This window comes from Lontra canadensis, unplaced genomic scaffold, assembly GCF_010015895.1.
Source record: "Lontra canadensis isolate GAN:19392208 unplaced genomic scaffold, GSC_riverotter_1.0 scaffold29, whole genome shotgun sequence".
In the NCBI taxonomy this organism is placed as follows: domain Eukaryota; kingdom Metazoa; phylum Chordata; class Mammalia; order Carnivora; family Mustelidae; genus Lontra; species Lontra canadensis.
The window spans coordinates 12,199,748-12,223,350 of record NW_022631023.1 but is presented as its reverse complement, the minus strand read 5'-3'; the positions used below and the strand labels follow the sequence as shown (position 1 = coordinate 12,223,350).

Here is a 23,603-nt window from a genome sequence, read left to right as displayed (position 1 = left end):
GGGTTAGAGACAGTTATTTAGGTTCTAATAAGATACTGAAGGAAACCAGATAACAGGAAAGTCAGAGTCCTGTCCTGGCAGCATTCCACAAGAAGCCTATCAAGCCAGACAGGCCCAAGATGGCGGGTGCCATGATAAGAAACACCTGACTAAATAAGGAAGAGAAGGCAGGAAACCCAGCTTCCAAGAATTCCCACCCCAAGTGATAATATTATACCTCCTTGTTCACAGCTGTCCCTGAACAATAGAAACCCATACCCAGGACACAAAGCTCTCTCTCTGGAGCTCACCTGTTCTCACAAGTCTAGACTATACTTCCGTTTTAATAAACTTTCCTGCTCGGCTTGCCTCATGTTATTCCTCTGCTGTATTGTGTCTGACCTTGAATTCTTTCTCCTTACAAGACCAAGAGCCTTTGGTGACATCTTTGGGGCAGGCTTGGTCAAGGATCCAGGGACAACAGGAGGAAGGAAGGGAGGGAGGGAGGGAGATAGAAGGAAGGAAGGAAGGGAGAGAGGGAGGGAAGGAGGGAGGGGGTACAGAGGGAGGGCTGAAGGAAAGAAAGAAGGAAGACAGAGGTGCCAAGTTTAATTTTATGTGTTGACTTGATCACAGGATGCCTAGATATCTGGTTAAACACTATTTCTGGGTGTGTCTGTGTGTTTCCAGAGGAGGTTAGCATTGGAATCAGTGGACTGAGTAAAGCAGATGATCCTCCCCTATGTAGATGGACGCTTTCAATCCACTGAGGGCCTGAGTAGAATGAAATGCTTGAATTTGTTCCCTATCCAAGTGATGACCTGGGACATAGATCCTCTGTGTGGCTCAGGCCTTCAGTCTTAGTCTGGAATCTGTATCATCAGCTCACAGGCTCGCATGCCTTTTTGAATGATACCGCTAGCTTTTCTAGGTCTTCAGCTTACACCAATGATTGATATTATTGGAATCTATCTATATGGAATCTCTCTAGATGGGATCTATCTATCTATCTCTCTCTCCTAAGGAGATTTAATTCAATACATTGGCTCCTTCAATACACTGGCTCTGTTTCTAATAGAGAACACTGACAGAAGGAAATAAATAATACAGAAGCAAAGAAAGAAAAGAAAAAGGTAAATCAATCCACAATTCCTTGATTTTAAAAAGGCTACACAAAGATGTGAAAATCCTGCCCTAACCCCCAACCAGCCTCCTACTTTCAATCCACAGATTTACTTACACAAATTTGACGAGCTTTAGGAAAGTCTATAATCTTCTGGAAGCCTTGTCCTAGCCTCACTTCCCAGGAGGTGGACACAGGGAGGAGACTAGGTTTCAGACCATGCAACAGGTTGGCTCATCTGAGCGTGGGAGGTGCTTTTGAGCTGACTCTGCCACAGCCTATGGACAGATTGTACTCATGAAGAGCTCCTCAAAATCCAAGTGTAAATTCTGATCATTTGCAGACATAATTCTTTAGAAAGAGGTCATTGACTTAAGCTGTTTGGTTTTGGTTTTGGTTTGGGAAATGGTTCTTTTTAAAACAGCATTTATTTGGTTTAGAGATCAGATAAAATTTACCTACAGTGAAAAACACAAATCTTTTTTTTTTTTTTAATTTTAGAGAGGGAGAGAGAGAGGAAGAGAGAGCGAGCTGCGGAGGAGGGGCAGAAAGAGAAGGAGAGAGAGACACTTAAACAGGCTCCATGCCATGCGGGGCTCCATCCCACAACCCTGAGATCAGGATTTGAGCTGAACCCCTGAGTCTGATGCTTAAATGACTGAGCCACCCAGGAGCCTCTGGAAAGCACCAATCTTAAGTGTACAAATTGATGAGTTTTGAAAAATGTATATACCTATGTAATTCACATCTGTGTTTAAATAGAAAACATTTCCATCACACCCAGAACATTCCCTTTTGTCTCTCCCCAGTGTCTCCCCAACGGCAACTCCCAGAGGCAACCAGTTACAAAAATGATGTTTTTTGCTAGTTTTGCCCTTTCCAGCATCACACATATGGGATAGGACTGTATGAGGTTGTATGTGCTTGGCTTCTTTCCTTCAAAGTCATACCATTTTGCATTCCCATGAGCAGTGCTTGAGATTTCCAGTTGTTCTATTTACTCACCAACATTTAGCACTGTCAGTATTTTTTTAAAGATTCATTTATTTATTTGAGGAGGGGATGGGCTGAGGGAGAGAACTTCAAGCAGAGTCCTCACTGAACACAGAGCCTGATCCCATGGGCTCAATCCCATGACCCCGAGATCATGACCTGAGCCGAAAGCAAGAGTCTAGCGCCCAACCAACAAAGCCACCCAGGCACCCCAACACTGACTAAATAAGGTCAGTGTTTTTAATTTTACACAATCTGTTATATAGAGAGGTACCTCTTGGTTTTATTTGCATTTCCCTGATGACTAATGAAGTTAAGCATTTTTTAATGTGTGTATTAGCTATTTCCGTATCTTTCTTTGTGAAGTATCTGAGTCTATTGCCATCTTTTAAATTGGGATTCTCTTTTCATTACTGAGTTATAGATTCTATATAAAAATTCTTTATTGGGTCTATAATTTTTAAGTGTTTTCTTACAGTACCTGACTTGCCTATTTGTTTTCTGTTCAGGTCTTTGATGGACATATTTATAATAGTTGCTTTAAGGTCATCTTCCCTCCAAACCAGAAGTCCCAGTTTTCCTGTGTCTTTGTAATTCCAGTGTTGTTGTGTTTTGTTTGTTTGTTTGTTTGTTTATGGAATTCCAAACACTGTATCTTTGTAATTCCAGTGTTTTTTTTTTTAATGAAATTCTGAACACTGTGGATGACAAATCTTTTCCAGGTCAAAGCTCACAATTCTGAAAATTAGCTCAGCCAAGTGGCTGTTGGGTTTTGCTATACTCACTCATGGGTCTGCAGTTAGCAGCTGGTCGTGGGTCTGCCTCCCCCCTCCCCCTCCCCCACTCCCTCCACCTCCTCCTTCTCCACTTCCCCCTCCTCCTCCTCCTCCTCCATACCCTCCTCCTCCTCCTTCTTCTTCTTCTTGTGGGGCCCAAAGCAGGGCTTGAACTCATGACCCTGAAATCAAGACCTGAGCTAGATCAAGAGTCAGATGCTTAACCAACCAAGCCACCTAGCCTGGAATTTCTTATACAGCTTCTGAACAGTTGTAGAAATCAAAGCCAAAACAAGCCACAAGGTCAAACCACATCTGAAGGATGGAGAAACGTGCTTTTAGCTTTGAGGGGGAGACACAAAGTCACTGTGTATACAAGGAAAAGAACTGTAACCATTCTTGCAATATGCCATACACGTATATTACTTTGTGGGAGTGTAAATTGGTAAGCTGAGGCTTTTGAGGACTATTTAGCTCTGTACCTAGTAAAGCTATCTATTAGTTATACTTCTGATACATACTTAGGAGAAATTAGTGTCTATGTCCACTTACTCATAATAGCCAAACCTAGAAAACAATGCAAATGTTCATCAATAGAAAAATGGAGAGATATGTTATGTAATATTCACATGGCAGAATACCACATGGAAAATAAAAGGACAAAGACCATTACCTGTAGCAATATGGTGACTAAAAGGACCCAACACAAAAGGATACATATGGTGCTATGCAATTAGATTTAGTTGAGGTTTGAAATTGGGCAAAACTGATCTGTAAAGGTAGAACTCAGAATCTTGGTGTGTGGGGCGAAGGGGGGAGTTATCAGGCAGGAAGGAGCATGACAGAGCCTGCCCGGGCACTGGAATGTTCTCTATCTTGATGTGAGTGATGGTTGTGTGTAAGTGTGTGGAGTGTGTATGTGACATTTGTCAAGCTGTATCTGTGAAATTTAGGCATTTAATTTATTGTAAGTTATTCCCCCATTTTAAAATATTTTTAAAAGATTTTATTTTTTTAAAGTAATCTCTACACCCAACATGGGGCTTGAACTCCTGACCCTGAGATCAGGAGTCACATGCTCCTCTGACTGAGGTCAGGCAGGCATCCCTAAAATAATTTTTAAAGGGTGGTGGTGATGACAAGTTCATGTGATTGGAATAGAGAGGAGGGAAGGGCACTGGGGCCTGGCAGGACCAGAAATTGTTTTCGGCCAAGGGGAACTTAAACTTGAAGGAGCCAAGATGGAGGATGGTTTAGGAACTGGCAGACAGAGAGGCAAGCATTCCCACCTGACTCAGCTACTCTCACACTCTACATCCAGTCTACCTGTTAATCTTTGTTGTTTTCTAAAAAAATTATTTGTTTGAGAGAGAGCACAAGCAGGGGGAGCTGCAGTCAGAGGGAGAGGGAGAAGCAAGCTCCCCGCTGAGCAGGGAGGCCAACTTGAGGCTCGATTCCAGATCCCGGGATCAAGATCTGCTGAAGGAGACACTTAACCAACTGAGCCACCCAGGTGCCCCTCCACCTGCCGGTCTTGCCAATCCCCTCAACTCCAACCTTTCAAACTTCTAAATTCAGAATGAGAAAAGCAAAATATTATATAGTGACTTGGACAGAGAAACGTAATCTAGCTGAAATGTATAAAAATGAATACAACCCAAATTAAGGAAGAGCTGGTAGAATTTTTCTGTTCAACACATCCTGCAAAGTCAGACACATCAAACCTGCTGTCCCGGCAAAAGCTTTAGTACCGGGCTGGGGATACAGTGAGTCCTGGACAAATGCACATGGGGACACGCATGCAAGGACGGCTCAGCTTTCCTCTGGAGTGTAGAACAGTAACACTACCAGCTGGGGTCTTGGAGGGAAAGGCTGCATCATTCTGGGAATTTGGGGTTCCTTGCACATTCTCAGAGGCTCCTCTCACATTCAGTCCTGCTCATTCCAAATATTTGGAATATTCCCCTCGATCGCATCCGTGGCTCTTAGAAAAATGAAGGGATAACTTTGAGGCTCTTCCTGCACAAACGCCCCTGTCGTCAGCCAAGGGCTGCGTGAACCCTCCGGCCCTATTGCCTAAGAGCCGGATCCGCGTGGGAGTCTGGTCCAGGCAAACAGCCTCTTCCGTCGAAACAAATGCCGCTGACTGGTTCATTCTTGGGGACTTTAGATAAAAGCTGGGAGGTGTTCTCAGTCGGGACGAGAGGGTTCTTTCGGTTTAATTAATTGGCTCTGCGTACACGAGAGAGGCTACAAGTTCAGGGTTGACATCAGTCAATTTCTGCCCTTAGATACTCGGTCTAAGTCAGCGATTCGCTGGTTGCTCAACAGGGCCCAGAACTGCCTTAATGTAAGTCAAGGGCACCGCCAGCCTTTCATTTTGGTCTGATTACTTTTTAAAGTCTTAAAGCAAAGAGTCCTATTCAGCACCTTGTCCTTCAAGGGGCCCAGGTACCCGTTTTCCTGTTCTTACGCGGAGGGGCACGCTCAGGCCTGGCTGCAAACCCCAGACTCCGGCCTCGCAGCTCTGTTTGTCTTGGACTTTTATCAAGGAGGGCGGGGCGGAAAGTTCTGCGTGGGGGCTGAGATGTCAGGCACAGCCCCCTGGCCTTTCTCCCAGCCAAACAGTTCTGATAAGTGGGCAGGCCTTGAGCCCGGAGACCCACAGACACACTTGGATGACTTTACGGAAATCAGTTGGCCAGTCCCACCGAGGGCTTGGACTCGCTTCGGATGCGCCGCCCGCCAGCGCCGCAGACATGGCCAACGAGACCAACGCCTCCAGCCCTTATGACGGCTACGAGTACTACCTCGATTACCTGGACCTCATTCCCGTTGATGAGAGGAAGCTGAAAGCCAACAAATGTGAGTTGAGGCAGAGCCCGGGGGGTTGGCCCAAGAGACTTTATCCATTCACCTCCTGCTCCAACAGGTGTCAAAGATGAGTCCAAACTTGACCCTGTACATAGAGATAGAAGGAAACAGGAGTCAAATGGTATCTGTTATCTTCTGTAATAGGCTTGAAACTAACCTGGGAAGAAACTCAGACACCTTGGGAGCAGAACATGCGTTTTAAGATAGAGTTCCTTGATGGAGTTTGATTTGTCTGGGTTTCCTATGAGCTAGGTGAATTTCTTTGAATGTTGCATTGTGTCCACCCCTAAGATAAATGACTTACTAATTTCTATGAAAATACCCACCAATTTTAATCTTCATGGTCTCAGGTAGGACCACCAGAACAAACCAACCTCCTTTTGCTCATCTCTCTCTCTCAGTCTTTCTCTCTTGGGTCAGTTGGTGCTTTGGGAACAGTTGTCTCTGGTTATTCCAGCTACTGAGTCAAGATAACAAGTTAGCTGAGGAAATGACTATGAGAAACAAGACAAAACAAAGTCCAAATACTGGGGACCCATTCTCTGCTAGCCCCACGTGTCGGGCTTCTCGGGTATTTCACGCCCTACAACCACAAAATCTGACAAAAAGTAAGTGTAGTCACTGGAAGGAACAGGATGCTTTTCGTATGAAAAGCCAGAGAAACGTGGTCACACACCAGCTCAACACTGAAATCCATTTGGATGTTATTGCTAATAAAAGGCAGATCCCTGGCTGAGCCCTTGGAGGAAGTCATCTAGAATGTCTTGTTAGGAGGGCTTCCTGTTTCCAGTTTCCCTTACGACTTCCAGGAGGCCAGCTGCTCTCCCGTATCTGCCCCAACATGGCACCAAAGCTTTTTGGAGTGGGAACAATAGGTTTGGTGTGTTTTCTGATGCAAGGTATATACTCATGAAATTAAAATGCAGATTTTTGCACATACAGCTCACAGTAAGGAAGACATAGAGTTCTAGGGAGAACGTGTCAGGGTTGAAAAAAAAGCCCATTCATATGTATCATCAGAAGCTCAGAACTTTAGGATACATAGAGATCTGGACAAAATGTAGATTCGGCTTTTTGGGTTTTTTTTTTTGTTATTTTGTTGTTTTCTTTTGTTTTCAAAATGTAGATTTGTATTCAGGAGAGTCTTTTTTAAATGAACATGAATTAAGTGCAATTCTGTGTTGGCTTCGGACACTTCCATCCTTTTGTGGGCCAGACACCCCCACTTGGTCGCCCCCCACCCCCAGGCTCCAAAGCTCTCTCCCCTGCTTTGAGTAGCGACACGTTTTTGCAACTTTAAAACCTTCGAACCTACAGTCTCAGCCTTCTGCCCCATTCAGTCACCCACAAACAACTTCCATTTCTGGGAAAGGTGGCTGATGTGAGCTGTGTGTGAAGTTTGAAAAGAAAAAATGTTCTTTCTTGCACATGTGAACTTGAGATACAAATTTATAGTGTGGTGGGCATACAAACGAAGGCAAATAAGTAACTCCTCCCCAAACTCCCCAATGCCATAAAGACCATCTCAGTGAGGACACTTAGGGGGAGCTCAGTTGCTGGGTCCCCTCAGACACCCTACATGTCAGGAGCTTTCGACACCCATAGAGAGAGCTACTCCTTCTGACTTCTATTTCTGATGTAGTTCAGTCTTTAGGTGTTCCCTGAACTTAATATCTGCTTTCTCTGGAAAAGAAGTTTCAGGCTAGACAAAAACTCTGTGCTAGGCTCTTTATGTCCTGGTTGGGTAGTTGTCTAGCTCGCTCTAGAGGGTCAGCTGGGGGGCAGTGACCCACAGGTTAGAGGCCAGGCACATGGGCTCCCAAGCCAGTCAGCTGCCGTTCCCATCTGAGCTCTGTCACTCACTAGCTCTGTGACTTTGGGCAAATCAGTTACCAAGGCCAGGCCAGATTCAGGAGGAGGGAATCAAAACCCATCTTGCAATTAGAAAGGTGTTAACAATTCAAAGCAGTCTCTAATTCACCATGAATATGAAAAAAATACAACAGTTGGGAAAATAAAACTAGAAGGATAGCGAGGTAGAGCGGGGGTGCAAAGAGGAACTGCACACTTGACTAGGCTGGTGGGTGAAGGCCTCCCCACGGTGACCTGTGAGCTGGTGAGAGATCAGGCATTGAGGATGGCCCTGGACGGAGCCTTCCAGGCAGCGGGAATACCAAGGACCAAGGCTCCAAGGCAGGGGAATGAATGTCTGACATATTCCGGGCATTCAAGCATGAAGACATGGATATTCAGAGTGTCCGGGGAGGAAGTAGAGAAATGAGTATTGCCAGACGCGGAGGATGAGATGAAAACCGGGTTCACCATTTTGGAGAGCGGAGTTGCCGAGGACCAGACAAGTTGAGGATGCTCACAAGGCATAAACCAGGCGTCCCTCTCCCAGGCGCCCTCAGGGAACCCTTGCACGCGCCCACAAGGATATGCATATTTCAGCGTTCACTGCAGCACTGTTTGTGATAGTCAGAAATTGGGAAGGACATCATATCCATCAACAGGAGGAGGGATACACGAGTTATGATTGTATTACTATCACCAGTAATACAGAGTAGTTATAGCACATGAGCCAGATCTGCATGTGACAAGACGAGCAAACTGCTAAAGTATCATGAGGTAAAAAGCAATGGGCCAGGGGCACCTGGGTGGCTCGGTCGTTAAGCGGCTGCCTGCACCTCAGGTCATGATCCCAGGGTCCTGGGATCAAGCCCTGCATCAGGCTCCCTGCTCCTCAGGAAGCCTGCTTCTCCCTCTCCCCCTGTTCCTGCTTGTGTTCCCTCGGTCGCTAGGTCTCTCTTTGTCAAATAAATAAATAAAATCTTAAAAAAAAAAAAAAAGCCATGATATACATCCTATGGAATTAACTTCCATTCATGCTTCATGATCCTATTGATTATAACGACATCTCCTTAAATACCAATGAATTTGTTATAATTAATGATGCAATTAATATATAGTAACTTGTAAATATAAAAATACGTATGTTCTTTCTTAGGGGGGTGCACGCACATGGGAAAATATAACAGCATACATCAGTTTCCCCTGGAGCAGAAGACCAGGAAGATGGGAAGGGCTCTAACTTTACCTGTAATCATTTAATATCCTTTTTTTGTAAAATGATCTGAAGCAAATATTTGGTGGACACATATTCTGTATTTCTCTACATATTTGGAACATTTATAATTCAGGTTTATAAAGTTTATTTTTTTAATAATTTGGGAGGGAGAGTGAGCATGTGAATGCATGAGTCGGGGGGGGGGGGCACAGAGGGAGACAGAATATCAAGCGCACCCCCCAGCTGAACATGGAGCCCTGCACAGGGCTTGGTTCCAGGGCCCCAGGAGCCTGTGATGAGCTGAAACCAAGAGTCAACTGTTTAACCCACTAATCCACCAAGGCCCCCTTAAAAATGTTTATTTTAAAGGTTAAAAAAAAATAAAGATTCATATGCTCTTAGTAAAAGATTCAGACAGCAAATTACTTCACTCTGCTGCTCGGGAACCATCAGTGTTAGCATTTTGGTGCCTGGCCGACTAGGGTTTCTCTGTATCTTTTCATCTGTATGCACACAGACACACACACACACGCGCGCACACACACACCTGTGCGCACACACAAAGGGACTCCTTGTCCGCATGCTGTCTGTAAGAACTCCTGATGGGAAACTGAGAACTCCCTTGAGTTCCCTCTCTCCTCCTTGGGCCTGTCGGTGACTGCATCGGGCAGGGCCCAGCTGGTGGCAAGTGGTTGTTCTTTCCAGCGGAGGGACGAGCTCAGCTGGGTAACGGGGGACAAGGACCTGGAGCCTGCTGGAGGTTGGGGACAATAACTCCATGCTCTGGGCAATTTGGCAGAATTATAAACATTTAGTTCATTTGGACAGGGACCCTCTTTTTTTCTAAACTGTGGTTATAGCAGCTTGAACTGACCTAGATCTCGCCTCACCTAAGTGGAACCATACACTGTGTGACCTCTTGCGACTGGCTTGTTTCACTAAGTCTTCATCGTGACAAGGACTCTCTTGATAAGCAGGCCATTTTGCCCATTCACAGAGCCACGTGGCAGAAAGAAATATATGGTGGGTTAGCCCAAGACCACAAAAATGACCTTGAGGTTGATCATCTCCTGACACCAGAAACAGAGATACTCCCAGTATGGTGGTTCTATCCGAGTTCTCCAGGAAGAACTGCACCAGGAGGATGTATGGATGTATGTTTCCCAGAAACACCTTCACAGACACATCCGAGAATCTCCCATTTTACCAGCTGTGTGGGCATCCCTGAGCCCAGTCAACTTGACACATAAAATTAACCATTGTGGTGTGTCAGCCAAGCTGGTTATCGGAGGAGGAGCTTTAGTGGTGTAGAGGGAACTTGGGAGCCCCCGGGGTAGGGAACAGTAGCCACCGCAGGACGTCTAGAGACCTGGTCACCAGAGTGATGAATGGGCACAGGGGCACTGGCAGGGGGGCCCCAGCGTGAGGTGTTCACTCATTATTTTCACAAAATTCCATCATGTTTCCCCATAGCTCATCAGCTTAGTCTGGAGGACTAGCTCACCATACCTGTCTTATCTTCTTACTTTTGCTCACGATTAACTCAACAATCAAAATTTTGTAACTATCCATGATAGGCCAGGCATTGCATGGGCAGCTGGAGGCATAAATCCCTGTCCCTGATTTTTCTCGAGAACGATTTTATTTTATGATCATTGTTATCTATTTTACGATGATGCTGTATTTCCAAGCAGGTTACACATATCACAACATCCCTCCACCAAACCCAGTAAGATAGTAACAAGTGAGAACATAACACTGTATCTAAACATTGCAATAATGGGGCCTCAGTGTCATCTAACACCCGGTGTACATTCAACTTTCCCCATTTCCAGTAAGGTGGCAGGTACACATCCTTAATAAGCTGTTACGTGATTCATGGTGTTATGCTGGAGATTTGCAGAAGTGGCCGGCAGAGCTCAGAGAGGGAAGACACAAGGAAGGCTTCACAGGGAAGATGGACTAAGCTGAATCAAAAGACCCAAAGGGACTCTGCCCGATCCACAGAGGGGCGGCCCTGGGTGGGGTAGACCAGTTACACTCGGTGTAGGCAAGAGGTGCTTCTGGCAAGCACTACATGGAGGGTGTTTTTTGGGAAGAGTGACATGGTGACGAAATTCTTGCAGGCCAGCCTCAGAGAATTCATGGGAGCTTCAGGGAGTCATTTAAAATTGTAGGCAGAGAAGAGACAAGGTCCAATTTGCTTGCTAAGAATATCCCTCTGGCGAATATATAAATTTGAGGTTTGGGTGGGTGGCGGGTGACACAGAGGCAGGAAACAGCCACATGCCACCCCTGGAAACATACAGTTGCCAAGATCTCTACCCTCGGGAGTTGACAGTCTAGGAGGGAGGGGTCAGCATAAATAAATTAGGGTGCTGTAGTGTTGCAGCTATCAGAATATACGTATAGGGGGTCCCGGGGCCCAGAGAAGCCAAGTGACTTTCCCCAGGTCACCCAGCGAAATATTTGTAGAGCTGGGACTTCAATTCCAGGCTCTGATCTCTGGGGACTCTTTCCAGGACACTAGACATGATTAGTGGGCAGACTGTTAGCAGACAGGAGGAACCAACAGAGTGGGAACCTTCCTCTTGTCTTGCTCTCTCTAGCCCCAGCTCCTGAGTGGTGCCCGGCATGATCTCTGTGGGATGGATTAATAAACGAATGGGAAGTAGGCAGCTCCTGCACACACCATTAATTTTCATGATGGATAACTGTGTCAGTTATCAATTTACTGCCTTCAAAATACACTCTGTGATAAATGATGGGATTCCTTTAAAGTGAGCTGGGGAGTTAAGATTTCTCGGGACAGGGCCCTGGGGGTGGGGGATCTGTAGGAGGGTTGGGCTGTGGCTGGGGGTCAGTGGGGATGAGTGAGGACATGTGGGGCAGTCGGCCCCTGTCACTGGCCCCAAACACAGTCCCTCTAAGATCTTGTGGCCTCACGTGGCAATAACCTCTCTGCAGCCATCTTGACCTGGAAACTGAGGTCCCTAGGCATTCCGTGGCCCACAGGGGACAGAAGTCACAAGCCCCTGACAAGGGGACCCCTACCAGCTGTTGGTCATTTGCACCCTGCTGGTGCTCTGGAGGGTGGTCGTTCGTTTGTCCAGCAGCTCCAGACCAGCTCAACATCTCTGCTATCCAGTGGCCAAACCACATCTCCACTGAGGTCTGAACGTCCCCCAACTCTGTCCCTCCTTGGTGTGATGGGCTGGACTGTGTCCCCCACCAACCCAATTCCTATATCAAAATCCTAACCTCCGGTACTTAAGAACATGACTGTATTTGGAGAAGGGGGTCTTTAAAGAGGTGATCAAATTATTCTGAGGTCATAAGGGTGAGTCCTAATCCAATATGACCAGTGTCCTTAGAGGAGGAAATGAGGACACAGACACACACAGAGGGAAGACCGTGTGAGGACAAGCCAAGGAGAGAGTTCTCAGGAAGGACAAAGCCTAGGAAGGACCAACTTCCAGCCTCCAGAATTGTGAGAAACTAAATTCCTCTTTTTTAAGCCACTGTCTTCATTGGTTCAGGCTAATATAACAAAATACTATAGACTGGGGGCTTATGAAGAACAAAAATGTATTTCTCGCAGTTCTATAGGCTGGGAAGTCTAACACAAAGGCCCCAACATAGTTGAGTTTGGGAGAGGGGCCTTCTCCTGCTTCGGGGCTGACATCTTCTTGCTGTGTCCTCCCAGGGGGTGAAGGGGTGAGGGCATCGCTCTGCAGCCTGTCTTGTAAAGGCACTGATCTCATTCACAGGGGGGCTCCGCCTGTGGCTTAAGCAGCTCCCAGAGGCCCCAGTGCCATATACCACCCCCCTGGGCATTAGGATTGGGCAGATGAATTTAAGGAACCACAAATGTTCTTATCATAGTGCAGCCTAAGCAAACGGACATGCCTGGGTCCCCTCCTGGTTTGGGACCCCTGTTCACTGGAGCAGGAAGGATGGAACGTGGTGAGGGGCAGGGAGGACAGTGGGGTCTGTCGGCGAGGCAGCTCAGACTCTGATCTGGAAGGCGACTAGGCACAGCAGCTGGGCCATGGAGGGTGATGTGTCCCAGCAGTGTCCACTCCCCGTGGGGCCCGAGACCTGACTCCAGAACTCTGATCCTGTCAATCTTGCCTCTCCCCTCCCATCAGCACCGGCCAGCGGGGGTCCTTGTGAGTTCCCTGGGACAGTGGTCACCCACCCCGGCAACCTGTGTGTGGGAAAGTGACTTTCCTCTGTAGCTGCTGTTACTTCTTGAGTGAACTCGTACACTGGCCTCTTCACTGGCTGCCTTGCCCCCCAGCTGGACTGGCGCTGGTCCAGGCAGGGGTGTCCTCTTCCCTGGGGGTGGGGGACAGCAAGTCAAGCTGGCTCCTTCTTTCCTGGCAGGACCTTGGTGACATCTTCTGTGGCAGGGGGTGGGGGGGATGCTCTTTCTGCTCTGCTAATGCTGATTGCCCTGTCTCTGGCTTTCAAGATTTTCTCGAGCACAGACTCCTGTCCTTTGTGTCCCACTAACTGCAAAGGACACGTGCAGAGCGCCCTGGAGTGGCCCTTTTGCAGGGTACCAACTACCCTCTCATACAGGGTAAGAGATCGACCGTCTCGAAAGAAAATCCCTTGGAGAGAAGCATCCCCAAAGTAGATTTGAAGCAGTCAAACTTAGCTTAGTCTACTCAGGCTGCTGTAACAAAATATTATAGACTGGGAGCTTAAACAACAGACATTCAGTTCCCACATTCCTGGAGGCTGGGAGCTGAAGATCAAGGTCGCAGCAGATTTGCTGTCAGGTGAGGACTTGCTTCGTGCCTTGTAGACAGCCACTACCTTACTGTGGGCTCACGGGGCCTTTCTTCCAGGCCTGCAAATGGAGGAGAGAGGAGGGGGAGATGCAGCAGGAGGTTGAGGGGAGACGGAGGGAGGGAGGCAGGCAAGGAGGAAGAGGGGAAGGCAGAGAGTGAGAGGGAGGGTTTCTTCCTTTTCTTACAAAGACACTAATCCTGTCATGCTGCCAGACCCTCCTGATCTCTTCTAAACCTAATTACCTCTCAAAGACCCCACTTTCAAACACCATCCGTCTGGAGATGAGGGTTTCCGCCCTGGGAGGTGGGGGAACATAGTCAATCCACAACATCGCCTTTCTACAGAGTCCACTATGACCATCCTGTCTCCCCTAGAGATTTCAAATAGGATCTGGGATATTTCAAATAGGATCCGGCCATATATATATACACATTTAAGGTTTTATTTATTTATTTGAGAAAGAACACATGAACTTGGGGGGGGGAGGGGCAGAAGGACGGAGAAAGAGGGAGAGGGAGAGAGAAGCAGATTCCCCACTGAGCAGAGAGCCCGATGCGGGGCTCGATCCCAGGACCCTGAGATCATGACCCGAGCCGAAGGCAGAGGCTTAACCCACTGAGCCACCCAGGCACCCCCGGCTGTATATTGCTGTTTTGTATTTTGCTCTTACCGACTTGACAATATTTTGTTTTCTTGTGTTGTTAAATATTCTTTCACAAGGATTTTGTAAACAACTGCATGGTGTTCTAGAAATTTCTATTTTTGAACATATAGAATGATTCCTGTATTTTGCTGGTACAAGCAGTGGACTTGAGGAGAAAAACTTCTGTTCTATGTCAAGTAAAGTTATCTCGCCTACTTTTGTTCACAGTATTTGAATTCAAGGAAGTTTATTTAAAAAAAAAAAAACCAAACAGGGGCACCTGGGTGGCTCAGTCGGGTAAGCGTCTGCCTTCAGCTCAGGTCATGATCCCAGGGTCCCGGAATCAAGCCCTGCATCCGGCTCCCTCCTCAGCAGTGAGTCTGCTTCTCTCTTTCCTTCTTTGCTCGCTCTCTCTCTCTCTCTCTCACTTGCTATCAAATAAATAAATAAAATCTTTAAGAGAACAAACAAACAAATACCCCCCCCACACACACACACACATGCAAAACCAGAAATCTCTACCATCCACTCTCTGTGCTACTGTTATCACGGTGTCAATTTTGTTTTCCGTAATGAAAAAGCTGGCAAAAGGCAGCTTCTGGCGGGCTCAGAGATGCTCTGTTACTTGGCTTTGAAGGTCGGGTAAGGCAAGCATGAGTCTGGGTGAGGAGGGACAGAGGTCACGCTGCAGAAAGCAGGTGAGCTTCTCTGTTAACAAATGCACCTTTCTCTCCTCGCCAGTTCCTCTGGGTTGGATCTCTGACCCAGTCGAACAGATCAGAAAGATTCACCTCCCAGTTCTTCGCCTCCCAGCAGAGGTACACATCAAAGGCAGAAGGATGCTGGGAATGGAGCCATGAGCCAGGGATGCTTTAAAGTGAGACAAAGAAGGTCACATGATGTGGTTGGTTGAGATGTGGAAGATCAGGCTGGGCTCGACTTCTGTACCAAGTAGAAAAGGAGGCAAACAGAAGGAAAAGTACCCAGGCTCAGGTGTTCACCTAACAAGCAGGGAGGATTTTAAAGATTTTTGTGTTCGTGCCCATACACTGGAATTTATCCGGCATGGTTGGGCAGAGTGCTGGAAACATCCAGGGACTGATAGACATGTTTTATGGAGCTTTCAGTGCTGACTGGAAGGCTCTGGGTTGCTCTTTCCCGGGGCTGGCTTGAAATCTGGTGTGATTTTGTTAGAGGGACTTCACAAGGATCTGTACCCTTGTGATTTTCAGATATGACTTCTGTCTCAGGGTAAGATTAAGAATTTCCCCAACACTGTCGACAAAGTGGGAAATGCAAATCTGTTTCTTGAGGCTCTGCCTGAATCGTATGTTTGCTTTTCTAGCTGTCTGTCCCCCTTTCAGGGGCTAGGCTTAGGGGAAAACAGTTCCATATACCAATGTTACAATAGCAACACATATTACTGTAACACAAGGACTCTCCAGATACGCCCCGATGCTCCCTTGAAGGGAGCGGCAAGATGGATTGATTTCCTTTGGGTAGTGCCTGGCTTTCACGCTGTATTATTTGCTTCTCAGGTCAATACGTCTTCTTCCTTTAAATTATGGCTTAGGAAAAATCTATCATAGTTCATATCGACTTCCACTGATGTGCTGGCTCTGGCAGCTTCAATCAGAAGGCAGTCTGTTCATCTGCTTCTCCCAGAACAGAAACACACCACTAACCCAGCTCTTCTGAACACAAGGCAGAGAACTCGGTGAAAAGATTGAGCCAGACACCTACATGTAACTCTTTTCTCCCATCAGAGCAATCAGTTTCATGTTACAAGTTTAACCGATACAACTAATTCTTCAGCAAACGGCCAGCCTCGTGGATAGGACATAAACAGTGAAAGTGATTTTGCGTCTTCACTTGGCTCAGGTCGTGATCTCGGGGTCCTGGGATCGAGCCCCACATCAGGCTCCCTGGTCAGTAGGGAGTCTGCTTCTCCCTCTCTCTCTGCCTGCCATTCCCCCTGCTTATGCACTCTTACTCTCTGTGCCAAATAAATAAATAAAATCTTTTAAAAACGTTTAAAAGAGAGAAAGTGATTTAAACAAGATATGAGACTGTTTACCTCGGAACGAATATCCCATCAAGGTAGCCCCAGCTAGAGGTGCTACACATGAATGATTCCATTATTGCTCCCAAACTGTTTGGGGCTCTTCTTTTGGAACTGACTGTGGTAGTGACAGCATCTTCTATGGGACATCTACAGTGATAAACTATGTATCTCTTTCAAGGGTGGATTTGCTTTGGGGAAATATTTAAGAGTCACCCTCAATCAATCAGGTGAATGGAAGGGATGACTGAGCTGATTGGTACCGCCTGGGTGTTGAAAATAAAACATGATTTTATGAAGTAGCAAAACCGGTGTGTGTGTGTGTGTGTGTGTGTGTGCACGCACGCACGCTTGCCCTTGATGATAATCCCAAAAGAAAGCTTTACAAATGTTTATGAATCTTTGGTAAATGTTTATAGATGTTTAATCAAAACATGTATTGTTTTAGGAAGATTTATATGACTCTGATAGAAGATGATTATTGTGAAAGTCAGCATTCATTTGGATTTGTAAGTTTGGGTACGCTCATTTAAAAAGTCAGCTCTTTTTACTGATTCAGTGAAGAAGTTGGTTACAGTCAACAGCACCCAATGGAAGAGAAGCTGGTTTCTGTCTCACAGAGAAGTCTGCAGGACCCTGTGCTGGGTCGGCTCCATGAGTTCCTCAGAGACAGCTTCCTTCCAGCTCCTTGCTCTGCCGTCCCCTGGATCCGCCCCTTATCCTCACACCCCAGCCTTTCTCTGGATTCACATCCAGGTTCCCACCAGCAAAATGGAATACAGAAATAGGAAGGGATGCAATGTTATCTGAAATCTAGCAGGCTCTGCAGGAGGACGTCTAGCAGCAGTCCAGTAGCCCCACTCACATCTCATTGGCCAGAACCCTGTCACATGACCATATCTAGCTGAAAGGGAGTCTGGGAAATGTAGTCTGTATTCCAGGCAGTGAGAGGCTGGGCTTCTCTTACTATGTAAGAACCTGCAAACATGAGGATTTGCAACTAGCAGTCTGTACCTCGATTACCTTTATTCATATCCCACATTTCAGTGGAGCTTGAAGAACACAGTGGTATCACTTGCCCAACACCCTCTTAACAGAAAAAATAATTTTAGTTCTATTTATATATCATTTCACAACCATTAAACAAGGAACTGTGCCATTGGCATTATATATGCATATTATTTTATTGAATCCACCTAAAAGTCTATCTAACACCTAAAAGTCATCCCCATTTAATAGATTTAGAGATGTAAAAATCTCAGATTGCCTGAGATCCCACGGCTAGAAAATGGCCAAGTCAGAATTTGAGTTCAAAATCGCCCACCTGCATCGCCTAGGTCCTTAACCCAGTTGTTGTTCCCCAAGAAGGGAAAAATCTTGGAGTGAATCTCCTATAGGACTCTGGGACCCAAATGTTAGTAGCTTTTGGAGGAATGCTAAAACTGAGATTCAGCAGTTCACAAAATTGAACAGCTCCAAGATAGGATGAGAAACTCCCCAGGTGTGAAGCCGCACCATTCCATCAGAACCTCTTCTTGTCGACCAACTGCGGATGCCTCGCTCCCCTCATTCTGCCCCTGTGGGCTCAGAAGGGAAGGAAGGAAGGAGGGGCGGGATGAGGGGAAAGAAGAAAAAGGAAGTAAATTAGGAAGGGGGAGGGGAAGGGGGGAGGGGAAGGGGGAGGAGAAGAGAAGGGAAGGAGAGGAGAGGGGAAGAGAGGAGAGGAGAGGAGAGGAGGGGAGAGGAGAGGGGAGGGGAGGGGAGGGGAGGAAGGTTTTCCGTGGTTGGACCAGTTTCCTTGTCAAGCCAGCCTAGGGTTCCTTGTTGTAAAAACAAGCTCAGGGATGTTTAAACTGGAAATTTCCAGCCCTGGGGAATGACATCTCTGGACCTGGAACGAAATGTTCTCTCCAAGCACTTAGACTGAATCTTCAGTAGGAAGAGGAAAAAGAGCCCCCCCCCTTTTTTTTTTGGCCGTCCCTTTCAACAGAACATAAGAAAGAGAATTTAGTACCGGAAATGGCCAGTGGCTACTGACCCCCTTTTCAGTCTGAAAACAATTCAGATCTCACTTCTCTGAAGACACTGTTTTCTGTGGAAGGTGTTACTTCATTTCCTGTTTAGTATGTGGAGATAACTGACCACGGGCCAAACAGACACGTGTGAGCCCAGGAGAAGGGGCAGGGGTGTCCCAGAGGCAGAACTTCTGAAGCTGTTTTCTTAGAGGCCCCGACAGAACTTCTCTAGCTACGGGAAGATCTCAAACCCTGTATGATTTTCATGGAGACAGAGCAGAGTGGTGTCTACCTAAATCCAAAACATCCTCACAGAATAAAACCAAAACTTCTGAAAGCATTTATTCCGTCCCACTCCAAGGGTTATAAAAGAGATTGTGACTGGCCGGTGGAGCCGAAGCAGGTGTTCTAGAATAATGAGTGAGCAGCCAGGAATGCTGAGAACTTCGGGGGCTCCTTTTCAAAAGTCCTTCAGTTTTGGGCAGACAGTAACAACATCATTCCCTATTTCCTGGGAGCCCATATACCCCTACAACTGGTCAGAGTTCTGGGGCACCACCAGCGTTTCTCAGGTCAGGGACAGAGAGGAGAGAGGTTGTGGGAGCCAGCCTGGGGGTCTTCGTTGTCCTTGTCTTTCTGGAGTTGGGAAGGCCAAGTTGTTGAGGCTTCGTTACAAGGCAGCGGGGGGTCTGACTCCTTAGGCGAGTACTGCCTCTCTTCCTTGTAACTGTTTTTGATGCTGTCCAGGTATAAGATGAACTCTTACAGTCCTTCGGTTTCTCTCCCTCCCTGTCCCAGGTCATGGAGAGTAGAGGTGACACCCTTTACTCAAGTGCCATTATTTACCGCCGGGGCCTTCACTTCCGGCTCTATGTAGATGACGAACAAATCTCTAGCTACTGCATTCATTCATTCAGTCATTCATCATTCATTCATTCATTCATTCTGTTTGTTTCCTCTTTTGCTTACCCATTCATAAGCATTTTTTGTTTAACAGAACACAGCGCAAGTCTGGGCAGGCATATCCTTGGGAGTACTGGGAGGAGTGCAGAGGAGGCTGTAGCGGGAGGAGCATGCGGGAGAGAGGGGAGCAGCCATTTCCGCTGTGCTCCTGTGGCTCCCTCTGAATCCTTCACACCCCGTGGTGGCACCTGGCATGAGTGGGTGCTTAATAAATTCCTGAGGGGTGATCAGCCTTCAGTAGCCTCCTTTGCTCACACGTGTATGTGTCTAGCAGGTCCATCTGGGGGCATCCGGGCCTGGGGGCACGAGTGTGTCCGGGATAAGATCCTCAAACACACTCATTACGAGCATAGTGTACTGTGCCCATAGCCATCGTCGATCACCAAGAAACACTACCGTGTTGCAACAGTGCCTCGCAAACTGCAGAATGTTCTTGATCTGGAGCCATGGAGGACGGCTCCTCCTGGCCTGTCAGGTTCTACCTAGGGCCCCCAAGAGGCTAACTATGTTTTCTAGTTTTCCTGTCCTTTCAACCTCTGGCCACAAATACAGGCACAGGGTAGGCTGCACGGGTGATCTTCCCTCCTGTCACTGTCCCTCGCCCCCAAATTGGCCACGTGCCCCTGGAAGAAAGGGGCCAGTGAGGCCTCGGTTAAAAGCTCTGCCCTGCCCGCCACGGGAGCGTTCCAGCACCCCCGTCTCGCCCACCTCCTCCTAAATCTCTCGGTCTTGGGGTCTCTGAGGCTGCCCCTAATAGAGCAGTCCCCAAAGGCCCCTGCTGCCCTCACAGGGGAGGGGAGGTTGGCTGTCATACGAGCTGCCCACAGCCCTTTCTTCTCCCTCTGAAGGAGAAGGGGAAGGAAGGGAGCAGCAGCAGCTGAAAAAGCAAATCCACTTTCCCTTCGTTTCACTGGCTGGTTTTCCTTCCGAAATCCCCTACCTGAGCCTGCCGCTAGTTGTTCTGGGAAAAAGTCCCTTCGCTGCGGCCCTGGTGCACGTGGAAAAGTCTTCCCAGGGGTGGCTGCTGAGAGGCTGGGAGAGGAGACAAGTCCTCTCCTCAGACCCCATTGCCCGGAGCTGTGGGCTTCTGTGGCGTCACGCTGACACCGAGATGCACCCCCCCTTCCCACAGATTTCATCGTCATCACCTTCTGGGTGAGCCTGGTGTCCTTCGTCATGCTTCTCTTCCTCATCCTGCTCTACATGTCCTGGTCAGGCTCCTCACAGGGCAGGTGAGTATGGGGGGCGCCGGCACCGGTCAGCCACGGGCTGAACAGTGAGGGACCGCAGGTCCACAGCGCGGGGTGCTGTTCAGTCACGAAAAGGAACGGATCCCCGATTCCCGCTCCGACACGCCTTCACTTCCAAGACGCTGCGCTAAGTGTAAGAAGCTAGATGCAAAAGGCCCCCATGTTGTAGGATTCCACGGATATGAAACATCTAGAATAATCTAGACACAGAAAGCAGATTAGTGCTGGCTACTGGGGCTGGGGCTTCTTGTTCCGATGACAGAAATAATCTACGGCAGACTGTGCGGATGGCTGCACAGCTTGTGACTCTACTGAAGATCTCTGAATTTTCCATTTAAGCGGGTGAACTTTGCTGTCTATAAAATATAGCTCCGTTAAGCTGTTAAAGAAAACCGAGCCGAAATGACCCCATGTGGCAGTTAGGGCTTGCCAAACGACTCACCAGGAGAAGGGGACCCAAATGTAGGCATCTACGACCTGTTATTGAATACGTACTGTGTGCCTTAGCGGCTAAACCGGAGGCCTCCTTTTGGTCACACAGGGAGGCGGAAAGCTCCCTGATCCGGTGGGCACCCAGGCGGCCGGGGCTGAGGAGTCCTGCCTGCCTTGAGGGCTACCATCTTACACGGCACATGGGTAATGCTTTTTACCCTGATACCAAAGAAAGCGCTCTCCAGACATTTCAATGGGCACGGAATGCTCATGGGAGCCAAATGGGTCGTTTGTAAGATTTGGGAAGGAGATGCTGCATTGCTCCAAGGAGTTGTTCTTTCTATGCTTAAAAATATAAAATTCCACTAGCATCATCTGAAAGGAGGGCTCTGCTCTATCAGGCTCCCTTCCGGACGCTCCTCATTCATGTTAGAATTAGAACTACTTGGAACTACTCTAGCTGGGACAGATTCTGTACCAGAGCGTCACCTCGTGTTATCCTGATGGCAGCTAAGAGGCGATGATGGTCCCATTTCATTGATGGGACGGGAAGGCAGGTGGGACGTGGTGGGCCGGCTCACTCCAGGCGGCTATGCCTGCTGCCCCAAGCACCTCACATTTGGGAGAGGCATCAGAGAGGATGGATTTCTAGCTAAGACACGAGTCTGGCTGGAGGCACAGGTGCACGGGCTACACGCTCAAGCATGTGGATAGATGCCTGCTCCCCATTGTAAGTGGACACGGAGGGAGATGTGACCGCAGACGGAATGACCGAGGGTCAAGGTCACCACTGAGCACTGCCTATTATCTTCCATTGCTCCACAGTGGTGACCCTCATGAATTGGGCTGACCCTCCCCCAGGGTCTGTTCCCTTAGCGGAGGTGCTCTTGTCCCATGATGTCTTCTCTGTGGGTTCTGGGCAGGCAGGATGGCGCAACAGGAAAGCACCCAGTACGTTCTCTCGCCAGCTTTGATGCCTGCCTCCCATCTGCTCTGTCCACAGGAACACCGCCCAACACCACGCAACATGCCCCTGGAGTCACAGCCTCCACCTCCCCCTCTGCATCCGGGGGCAGCCCTCTGGCTCCACTGAGCTCGGCCGGAGCCCCAGGCAGCAGAGCACGCAGCCCTGAGCAGCAGCAGCGGCCACGAGCCCCTCCACCTGCCCCACTCTGCCCCCTGGACCCACCCTGCTCTCCTCCCAGAACTGGCCTTCGACGGGGACCCCCACAGCATCAGCTGATGTCAGAACAAGGGGGGTGAGCCTCCCCCTGAAGACAGAACCTCTCAACTGTAGAAGTGACACCAGCAACTCGGTGAACTCAAACCAACCTGAACGCACGGCTGCCTTTGGAAAGCCTACTTACGTGCAGCCGGAAGTGCAGGCCAGGATGTACTCTACGAGGGGACACAAGTATGCGTGACCCAGGGCTCAGAGTACCCCGCCTAGCACAGGGAAGCAGCCCCAGAGAGTGCTGATTTCCAGTGCATTTTACCTGCAAACGTACTTCTTACGTTCACTTTGGGAAGGGTGGAAAATAAAATATATACGAATTAATTTTAAAAAATATTTGCTTGCTATTACTGGGCCACTTTTTAGCTTCAACTATTACTGCTGTGATATAGTTTTTTAAAGATTTATTTAAGAAAGAGAGAGTGGGTGTGCACGTGCGCAGTTGGGGGAGGTGGGGAGGGGCAGAGAGAGAGGAGACAAGCAGACTCCTTGCTGAGCATCACGGGAGGGGGGGGGGCGGCGGGGAAGGGCCTCCATCCCAGGACCGAAGCCAAGTCTGATGCTTCACCACCCAAGCCACCCAGGTGCTCCATACTGCTGTAATATTTATCAACCCTGAGTTTTAGGCAGATCTGAACCTTCTTTAGGACACCTAGGGAGGGCGTCCCCATCCCCCGCTGTCACCCACCATTACTAAGACAGGGCAGTGCAGGCCCCACCAGCCCCGCTGACTGCAGTCAAGGGACCCAAGTCACACTCCCGACCTCCCCAAAGCCTTTAAAAGGCAGAACCCAGGGGGAGAGGGGTGCACTGGAATGGTGTCACGGGATGTCTCTGAGCTGGTAGGATGGGAGTCAACTGGGTGATGTTACGGGACCTCTGGTCGGAGTCCTCTGAAGGGTCCAGTCCTTCGGTGCCCAACAGCCTGGCCTTGGCAGACAGAAAGCACAAAGCCCCAGAACCCACACCCCACCCCAGGTGGACTGAAATATCCCCCAGATGGGGGCAGGCTTGGCTTCCCTGACTGGGGGCAGTGGGCTAGAAAGGAAGATGAGGGCGGGGAGACGGAGCTCCAGAGACACAGCAAAGGGGCGAGAAAGAACACGTGGACTTTCTTACCTGAACCTAAAAGCACAAGTCTGATTTGGGAATGGTCTCAAAACACACTGTTCAGGTGTTTGGGGTGTGGGGGAGGGGAGGCAGCCACACCCTGCTGTCTAGACAAGGAGCCTGGACTGGGTAAGGGGATTGGAGGCAGACAAGCACTACCCTTATCCTGGTCAAAAGTCCTCAATCGTGAAAAACCACCAGAACCCAGTCTAAGGAACACTGCAGGAACATCAAAGTGTCAACGTTTACGCTGAGGCCAAGGGACTGGGAAGGCCGCTG

General features: G+C 48.3%; 1 protein-coding gene across 1 annotated transcript; it reads left to right on the top strand.

The window, feature by feature from the left end:
* Window positions 1-5,405: 5,405 nt before the first annotated feature.
* On the top strand, window positions 5,406-22,538 carry MRAP (melanocortin 2 receptor accessory protein). Its single transcript, XM_032865435.1, has 3 exons — window positions 5,406-5,736; window positions 20,431-20,530; window positions 21,984-22,538. Exons 1-3 carry the CDS (start codon window positions 5,550-5,552, stop codon window positions 22,111-22,113), a joined length of 417 nt encoding a protein of 138 aa, XP_032721326.1. The 5' UTR covers window positions 5,406-5,549; the 3' UTR covers window positions 22,114-22,538.
* The last annotated feature ends 1,065 nt before the right edge of the window (window positions 22,539-23,603 follow it).

Excerpts from the sequence above, each read along its gene's own strand:
- MRAP (XM_032865435.1), top strand. The coding sequence starts at position 5,550 with ATGACTTTACGGAAATCAGTTGGCCAGTCCCACCGAGGGCTTGGACTC. Across the intron at positions 5,737-20,430 it reads GAAGCTGAAAGCCAACAAAT|ATTTCATCGTCATCACCTTC; the intron begins GTGAGTTGAGGC and ends CCCTTCCCACAG. Across the intron at positions 20,531-21,983 it reads TCAGGCTCCTCACAGGGCAG|GAACACCGCCCAACACCACG; the intron begins GTGAGTATGGGG and ends CTCTGTCCACAG.